This window comes from Olea europaea, chromosome 2 (assembly GCF_002742605.1).
Source record: "Olea europaea var. sylvestris chromosome 2, O_europaea_v1, whole genome shotgun sequence".
Taxonomy (NCBI): Eukaryota; Viridiplantae; Streptophyta; class Magnoliopsida; order Lamiales; family Oleaceae; genus Olea; species Olea europaea.
This window is the reverse complement of record NC_036238.1, coordinates 27,862,146-27,871,637: the sequence shown is the minus strand read 5'-3', so window position 1 is coordinate 27,871,637 and position 9,492 is coordinate 27,862,146. Positions and strand designations below refer to the sequence as shown.

The 9,492-nt window shown below is 35.8% G+C and overlaps 1 protein-coding gene across 1 annotated transcript; it reads left to right on the top strand.

The window, feature by feature from the left end:
* The first annotated feature begins 911 nt into the window (after positions 1 to 911).
* Positions 912 to 8,982, top strand: LOC111369472 (carbon catabolite repressor protein 4 homolog 1-like). The gene is made up of 12 exons (XM_022990992.1): positions 912 to 1,550; positions 2,913 to 3,675; positions 4,434 to 4,520; positions 4,588 to 4,671; positions 4,748 to 4,834; positions 4,960 to 5,046; positions 6,771 to 6,824; positions 6,912 to 7,003; positions 7,132 to 7,246; positions 7,349 to 7,493; positions 7,664 to 7,815; positions 8,399 to 8,982. Exons 1-11 carry the CDS (start codon positions 1,390 to 1,392, stop codon positions 7,807 to 7,809), a joined length of 1,821 nt encoding a protein of 606 aa, XP_022846760.1. The 5' UTR covers positions 912 to 1,389; the 3' UTR covers positions 7,810 to 7,815; positions 8,399 to 8,982.
* The last annotated feature ends 510 nt before the right edge of the window (positions 8,983 to 9,492 follow it).

Sequence of the window (9,492 nt, the reverse complement as noted above, 5' to 3'; positions counted from 1 at the left end):
ACAAATAAATTGTGGCCTATAAAGTTTTTGATACGTGACTCATCAAATTTATTTATTGTGATTATGAAATAATATATGACTAATTAATTTGATAATATGTGACCAATAAATAAGTTATGGCTTATAAGGATGCACCCGTAACTATTAATTGTATAATTATGACCTTAATACATTTAATTAATAAAATATAATTAACTAATTAATTAACACCCCATTTTTGAATTTTGAGACTTAAACCTGAAAATTGAATTGTCCCATACTTAATATCTAACTTGTGAAATTTTCCCTTCCATCATTTGATCGAATGGGCTCCATATTTCTAATCATTCAAAATTGTGATACTCATATCCTTAATTAATAGAAAATATTTTTAATGCTAATTGATAATGTGAGATTCACGTAGTGATGCATCAGTCAAAGCAAAGAGATAAAGTTTAAGTCTAATCAAAATTTTAATAAAAGTTGAAGCCACAATATGGTTGTTTTTGGAATAAAGGAAATATTTCTGAACTATTTTACCATTTTAGTTCAACATTGCATGAGTATCACGTGGTCATTTAACATCCAGAGCCTGTTTGGGCCCGATTTTTTCAACAAAAAAAATTGATTTTTTGATCGTTATTTCACTATTTCAACTGTCATATTTGACTTCTTCTCTCACAGATGGACCCCACTTTTCTCCTAACAGTCAAAAAATAAATTCTCAAAATCACTCCCAAACAGGCTCTCAAATAAACGTTTCTCGTTGATGGGGATGTGGGTGCCACAATTTTAGAAGATTGAAGACATGAATGCAATAAGCAGTAGGTCAGGGATATGAATGCCACACTTACAAAAGATTGGGGAGCCCCATGGAAAATAACGATTTTTAGTTTTTACACTTCACCCGCAACACAGAGGCCCATCCCCTTCCTATTAAAATGTTGAGCCGACTGCCACCCATTCTCTCTCTCTGTGGCTTTGAAAAACCCTAATTCACCAATCAATCGATCCCTCCACTTTCTCTTTCTAAAATCTTCACACTCTCTCTACAACTACATGCAACCATATATGTATCCCCATCGATCCGTCAATTCCCTTTAAATTACCATTTTTTCACATTTTGATTTCCCCTCCTTTCCATTCTCCTAATCTATCTCGATCTTCAAAATTTTCCCTTTTGATTAATTTCATTCCTGAAGTTCTTAATTTTATTGGGGTTTTATTTAAACAGGAAGAGCACAAGGCTGGCGATTGGCGCCGGAATCAGGTGATGGCGGATCTGCTACGTGTCCGCCAACAATTGGTGCTCCAATCGTCGATTTTTGCTTTCCTAGGTCTAGGATTAAAGTTTGGAACTAACGTAGGAGTAGAGTGGAGAACATTGAATTCGCTAGAGCTTTCTGGAAAATGCTGACTGTGCTGCGGGTTCATCTTCCGTCCGACATTCCTATTGTTGGGTGTGAGCTGACACCGTACGTTCTGCTGAGACGCCCGGACAAGAATTCCGTTACTACTGATGATGTTACCGAGTCCAATCCCGTGGACGGCCACTTCTTGAGATATAAATGGTTAGCTTTAAATAGTTACTTTTCAAGAATTAGTTTTCATCGTTGATGTTACTTATTTGGATTGTGGGTTGTTTTGGTAATGTTATATTAGTTTGTTTATGCATGTTTAGCTCTAGGGCTTGTAAATTGAAAACTCAAGGCTAATTCTTTGAAATGAAGTTTCATGATTTGTTCCTCAAACTCATTTTCAATCCCACATTTTATAAACTTTTCAACCACATATTTCATCAGCTTTTATCTAAATTGCCAAAAAAATTAATTTTTAGCAAAACCAAAACTGAGAAAACTGTGTCTATAGAAAAGCACACAGAAAAACTACTGTAATTTGCTATTGTTATTTTATTCAATGCTTCATTATCGACATAAGTTTAACTATGGACGATTTATTGTTATTGTACTCATTTTGAACTTAATCTGGCATCTAAAAATTTAATTTTTAGTAATTCTTTGAAATGAAGTTTCATGATTTGTTCCTCAAACTCATTTTCAATCCCACATTTTATAAACTTTTCAACCACATATTTCATCAGCTTTTATCTAAATTGCCAAAAAAATTAATTTTTAGCAAAACCAAAACTGAGAGAACTGTGTCTATAGAAAAGCACACAGAAAAACCACTGTAATTTGCTATTGTTATTTTACTCAATGCTTCATTGTCGACATAAGTTTAACTATGGACGATTTATTGTTATTGTACTCATTTTGAACTTAATCTGGCATCTAAAAATTTAATTTTTAGTAAAACCAAAAATGAGAAAAGTGTGTCTATTGAAAAGCACACAGAAAACTACAGAAATTTGCTATTGTTATTTTCAATGCTTCATTATCGACATAAGTTTAACTGTGGACGATTTATTGTTATTGTACTCATCTTGAACTTAATCTGGCATCTAAAAATTTAATTTTTAGTAAAACCAAAAATGAGAAAAGTGTGTCTATTGAAAAGCACACAGAAAACTACAGAAATTTGCTATTGTTATATTCAATGCTTCATTATCGACATAAGTTTAACTGTGGACGATTTATTGTTATTGTACTCATTTTGAACTTACTGGCATGGGGGATCATTAATACCATTAAGTTTTAGAAACATGTGTCTCAACCTTGTATCATGCGCATAATTGGCATTCCATGGACCTTCTATCTGACCTTCTATCTCAGTCGTGTATAGACCTCCTGAATTTATTTTCGTTATTATGTTGGTTCTGATTTTTTAGTTTTATAAGATTTAATGATATATGTGACTTTTATTTGTTGACTTGCATCTTTTTATAATTGGAGTCCAGCTGGGTGTTAGACCGTGTAACGTTAAATTGGTTCTGTCAAATAATTTTTGAGAAACAAATAAATTGTTTGTTTCAGGTACCGTATACAAAGTGATAAAAAAGTTGCAGTCTGTAGTGTCCACCCATCTGAGCAAGCTACATTACAGTGCCTTGGATGTTTGAAGGCCAAAATACCTGTTGCTAAGAGTTACCATTGTTCTCCTAAATGTTTTTCAGATGCATGGCAACATCATCGTGTTTTACATGAGCGTGCTGCTAGTTCTGGAAATGAAAATGGAAATGAGGAAGAAGAAGTTTTTGGACGTTTCAACAGTACAGGTAGTACAGGATCCAGCATGGTAAATATGAGCTTGTCTGGGTCTCAATCAAGCTCCAGCTTGACAAATGGTGCCACACCTCTGTATCCTCCAACAGTTGCTCACAGGAATGGTGGTGAAACATGGTTTGAAGTTGGCCATTCCAAGACATACACACCAACAGCTGATGATATCGGACATGTCCTTAAGTTTGAGTGTGCCATCGTAGATGCAGAAACAAAATCATCTGTGGCACATTCTAATTCCATATTAACGTCCCGTGTAATTCCAGCTCCATCTCCCAGTCCCCGTCGCTTGATTTCAGTGAGTGGTGCTGATGTTCCTGGGCATTTAGATTTGGATGGCCGCATTTTATCTGCAGGGACTTTTACTGTGCTCTCATACAACGTTTTATCTGATGCATATGCTACTAGTGAATTATACAGCTATTGCCCCTCTTGGGCACTTTCTTGGCCTTACCGCAGGCAAAATCTGTTACGAGAAATAGTTGGCTACCGTGCTGATATTGTTTGTCTTCAAGAGGTACAACTGGATAAGAAATTGCTCGTGCTTTCTAAAGCTTTAGTTATTGGCTGGACCTGGTATTTAAGTTTATTAGTATGGTAGGTGGAACGTATCAGAAATATTGGAGGAAATAAGAATTGTAAATACAAATGCAATACTTGTTGACCGAAAATGGAGCTGTTTAATACCCTCATCTTTGGTTAAGCATTGGCCATTTTGGGTTAAACTTGACTAATATTAAAGTGGCTCCAAATGTTAAAATTTCCTTTTGATTCACGTATGTTATTCTGGTCAAATGCCAATTCATCGAGGTTCATTTCTTTCAAAGTGATGAATATATTCGCTTATGGATTAGGTCTCTATGGATATTTCTTATACAAGAATTAAGATAGCACTCTCACTGTCTTTAAAGTAACTTGGAGTAGTAAACAAGTATTTTTGGTAAGTCTTTTCTTACATCTGCCTCTCACGTTCCGTGAATTGCTGGGACATTGAGGAATATCCAGAAAACTTTAATTGAATAAATATTTCCTAATATATTTATATGGATCTGCTCGTCCCGTCTTCTCATGTTTTTCAAGTTCTATTCTTTTCCATAAATAACAACCGCTTCTCCAAGTTGATTAGCTGTTAGAAGTGAAATTTTACACTTCTGAGTGCCTGTTAGTATTTGGCTATTTCTGCTCCTGTCTAGCTTGCACAAAATGATTAATGCGGTAGATACGCCGTTAAAACCCTGATATAGCATTTTATTTACTGTGTCTTTTCTATTTCAGGTTCAAAGTGATCATTTTGAAGAATTTTTTGCACCTGAGCTGGATAAATATGGCTATCAAGCCTTGTTTAAAAGGAAAACAGCCGAGGTTGGTTAAAGCATCTATTGACTTGGTCTAAATTCTTTGTCATTGATGATGCTATTGTTTTATGCAGGTTTTCAGTGGAAATATCAACACTATCGATGGTTGTGCTACTTTCTTCCGCCGAGATAGATTTTCACATGTCAAGAAATATGAGGTGACAAAGTTGACCATATCCATCATGCTATTAACTCCTTCATTGTCATTTTAATCAATGGCATGCTTGTGTGTAGGTTGAATTCAACAAAGCTGCACAATCTCTGACTGATGCTGTGGTTCCAACTGCTCAGAAGAAAACCGCCTTAAATCGATTGGTCAAGGTATTGCAATGAATGATTTTTTATTTTGGTTTGGGCCTGAATCTGTACTATAACTTGGCTCATTAATTTCGCTTACTCCAAACAGCTAAGGATTTTGTTTTTAAGCATTCTCTTCTTTTATATAGGATAATGTTGCACTAATTGTAGTGCTAGAAGCCAAGTTCAGTAATCACGGTGTCGATAATCTGGGGAAGAGGCAGCTTGTTTGTGTGGTAAGAGATTCACTCTGAGTGTGCAACTGCCATTATGCTATTTAATTGTTAACATGACTGGCAACATTTGTCCATACCTTCCTTTTTCTGCACTCGTTTAATAGAGTCGTTGACCTATCATATTTATTGGTGATTAGCGGCTTTTGTTCCATTATCCTGCTTTAGTTTGTGCTGGCTCTGACTTTTTAGCATTGATAACCATTCCATGAGATAGCACTCCAAATACTAGACCTTGGGGACTATTACGGACTCCTCCCACTCAAAGAAAATTAAAGAATAAGATATACTGGACTATATATACGGGTTAATTGTTCTTCTCAAAATTTACCTTTCAATGTGAAGAAGGCAAGTATTATGTCTCCTTTTGTTCAATCTACTGCTGTATGTTTCTGGCTCTACATTAGCGCTTGTCATGGCTGGGAACTCTGGATGGCAGAGTGAAGAACTCTGGGGCTTCTTCATTTAGGAAGTCTTTCCCATCAGATGGAATTCTCAGTTTGAACAGAGAAGGGCAATTAATTAAGAGAACCATGAAGCAAAATAGAAGAGCTCTCCCTATCCCCTTCCTAAAGAGAAGGACAAAGATTGTCAGAAAGTGAGAAGAACTCTATTCTCTTTTGGATCAGGCCCTAAATGTGTGTTGATCTCCATAAGAAAGGTTCATCCGAGTGGCTACTATGGCATAACTGATTTTGGAAGGGGGAAATCAGCCACATAATTCCCTAGGAAATTTTGTCCTGTGGAAACGATTGGTAGAGATTTACACATAATCCTATGTATGATTTTAGAGATGGTCGATTGCGAATAGGATTTCCTAAATTTATCAACGGCTGAGTAGGTTATTCCAGGATCAGGATATTCTCTAGGCAGAGATGCTGAGATAGAGTAGAGATATCACATTAGATGAATGTGAGCATATCCTTTTCATCCTATATCGACATGTGGAAATGGAGAACACTTATGAGATTTTTTTTTGATGGGTCTATTTCTGAGATATTTTTGTCAACTTAGTATATATAATAATTTTTTTTATTGGGTAATTTTATTGGTTTTCCTATCATATATCTTGTGATTCCTCTTATGTATAGGTAAATTAAATATGTAGTATCGTTTTACAGGAATAAAACTTAACGAGTAAGACTGTATCATGTGATTTCATGTAATCCTCTCGTCCCAAATTCAAAAAAAGAAAGAAGTTTTGCATGGTAATATTGCCCACAAGAGAGGGAGAGGGGCAGGCAGACCTGTATTAATTGAGGTGTGAGACAAGTTCATATAATGCAATATGGCTGAATTTTGGATTTAATGTTATTTTGACGCTCTTTAAGATTTTGCCTGATATTTTCTGAGCATCGAGGTGCAGCTTTCTTAATTGAACTGAGACTACTGGAATCAATGCTGGGATTAGAACATTTTGATTTTCATGAAAGAGGAGCATAAGAGCATCTAAAAGTCATGTCAACCTAGCTTGTTACTTTTGTTATTGCTAACCCTTTTTGTTATTGTTAATCTTTTTAGAAGATCATTGATAAATACAATCCAATAATGAATAAAGATTATTTATCTTAACATTCATTTCTAACTTGTTCTTGGTAATTATCAGTGTGTAAAGCCCTGTTTTACNTCCCCCCCCCCCCCCCCCCCCAATTAGTTTCATCGCTATACCCACAGCTTCAAATGGTTCTTGTAGGCAATCAGTATCTTTCTTGATTTTCTGAATGCAGGCTAACACGCATGTTAATGTGCATCAAGATTTGAAAGATGTCAAGCTTTGGCAGGTCTGTTAGATGATGTTATTATCTCTTCAATCTGTTGAACTCAGTTTCACTTTCTTAAGTTGCTATCATCCTCGTTGTGCATGTTAGGTTCACACACTCTTGAAAGGATTGGAAAAGATTGCTGCAAGTGCAGATATCCCAATGTTGGTGTGTGGAGATTTCAACTCAGTTCCTGGAAGGTTCGTCGGCTTTCATCTTTAACTATATGGTCACTTATTGCGACATGTGTATAGTTTCTATGTTTAAACTTTAAAGCATCCACCTTGCCTCAAATTGCTGAATGCTAATCATTTGAACTAAAATGCAGTGCTCCGCATGCCCTCCTTGCCATGGGGAAAGTTGATCAGATGCATCCAGATTTAGCAGTAGACCCACTTCAAATTCTTCGGCCTGTTAGCAAACTGACACATCAGCTGCCACTGGTATCATCCTAATAAGTCTTTTAGATGCTTCCAACTATTTATTTGTCTAAAATATGTGAGTCGTTGCTTAACATTTCTGGTTGTGATGTTCTACTCAAAAAGGTAAGTGCATACTCATCTTTTGCAAGAGTTGGAGTTGGTCTTGGTCTAGAGCAGAGAAGGAAAATGGATCCTGGGACAAATGAACCCCTATTTACGAACTGCACCAGAGATTTTATTAGTACTCATGATTACATATTTTATTCAGGTATCTATTTGATGTTTTGTGCTGGTCACATTTTATTCAGTTTGTTTGCAACAATTTAGTCTTTGTTATTATGTTTAATGTTTTTTTATTTGCAATTTTATAAATAGCTCATTTGCATTGTTGGAATTATTTTAAATGTTTTAAGAGATGAGTTTAATTTGTGCATTCAGCGGACTCCTTAACTGTGGAATCACTGTTGGAGCTTTTGGATGAGGATAGCTTGCGAAAAGATACAGCTCTTCCTTCTCCAGAGTGGTCATCAGATCATATAGCGCTCTTAGCTGAATTCCGCTGCAAACCTAGAAATAGACGGTGACACTGGGTAAGCAATTTTCTGTGTGTCATTAAACATTGCACAAGAACTACTTTAGAATATTTTAGTACTTGGCATATCCCCATTCCTAGATGAATGTGTTGAAGAGGTTGAATGGTGGACTACATGTGAGTAGTTACATAAACTGTATTGTTAAAACACACCAGCCAGCATTTGAATCAGAAGAGTGAGCTTTTGGGTTTATGCAAGGTAGTTTATTTTGGTGGTTAATAGACTTGACTTAGGGAAATGCTTTTAAATTTTAATTATTTCTGGAAGTTAAAATAGATGCATCATACCCTTCCTAAATTATCTAGACATGCATAGTCCGTTGGCAGAAATCTTATTTTTATTTTAGGTTTGAATATTTTAACTGGTTCCATTGAAAAAACTGGTTTAATTCATTTTGTTATTTTAGTGAAGTTTGCTACCAATTTCATAGAACTGTGACATCTGTGGTTTTAATCTTTTCAACTGGGCTTTGTTAAGTTAGTCTTCCTGAAATAGTTCAAGTCTAGGTAATTCTTCCTAACGTATATCATCTAATTACCATAAAAGAAATGACGTATGCATATTATTTTGTTTTCTGCAGGTCTGGCCTGAAGAAGAATTTTAAAAACAGTTGCTGAAACTATTCAAGCATAAAGAAAATTGATTGTAAGAATGTCGAATCATTCTTCCCTGTTCATTTTCTAGGTGTATCCCTAGTGGATCTTTAGATTTTACTCCTCTGTATCATGCCACCTTTGTCTCATAGAAAAACTTACGGTGATATCTATTGAATTTCGACCCTTTTTTTACCGTGAAAAGAAATATAATATAGTGAAGGCAAGGCATTTTATATGCTAGAAATACGAATTTTCCCTGCTTCGTCAGCATGGTTCTGGTGCCATACCAAGTGAGTAAACCTCAAAGTGCATACAGAATTGTCTTCCAGAACAGTTGAATACCTGTGTGGGGCGAGACTCAGAATGCAACTTGAAAGTTCGTCACTGAATCACAGAAGTTTAAGGACACAGAATTTTTACTGTAGCTTCTCTTGAAAATTCTTGTCCTTGAGAAACATCAGAATTGATGAATTCAATTACAGAAATTGGCTTTCATGGACTTGTACTCTGTGACAAAGTGGAAGTACAAGCACATGAATAGAATAATACCGAATAGCTTAGCTATGAACATGCATCATGTTTGGTATGGTAGATTATAAATGCATTGACCAGTACTGAAGAAGAAAATAAGTAATAATTTGTTTCACTGTAATGTGTTTACAACCTAGTACTGTACACAGATTCCCGAGATACCAATTTGGGGAACCTAGATGGCACGTTTTCATTGTTATGTTGCAAGAAGATCGTGCCCATTTCTCCACTGTTATGCATAAAATAGTGACGTTTGTGAGTGCACTTCCACTTAACACTTGTGTACGCTGTACAGGCCAGTGTTAATGCTGAGTTGGATGGGTAGGGGGTGGGGAATTATTTAAAAAACATAAATTCACCCACCCCTTGTTTGTTTGTGGCCTATACAAAGCATTGACAAAACTATTTTACCCTCGTCAACTTACAGATACAGTTAGCATCCACTTTGCTTTTTTGACTTCATGTGGATGATTGAAGGTGCATGTCCTGCCTGTTACAGAGCATTCAAAACTTGCATACGGACTTTGATATCTGCGAGGAAGTTCCA

Bases quoted from the DNA above. Each gene is read 5' to 3' on its own strand.
- LOC111369472 (XM_022990992.1), top strand. From the start codon at position 1,390: ATGCTGACTGTGCTGCGGGTTCATCTTCCGTCCGACATTCCTATTGTT. The intron at 1,551-2,912 runs GTTAGCTTTAAA...TGTTTGTTTCAG, and splicing joins CACTTCTTGAGATATAAATG to GTACCGTATACAAAGTGATA. The intron at 4,672-4,747 runs GTGACAAAGTTG...GCTTGTGTGTAG, and splicing joins CACATGTCAAGAAATATGAG to GTTGAATTCAACAAAGCTGC.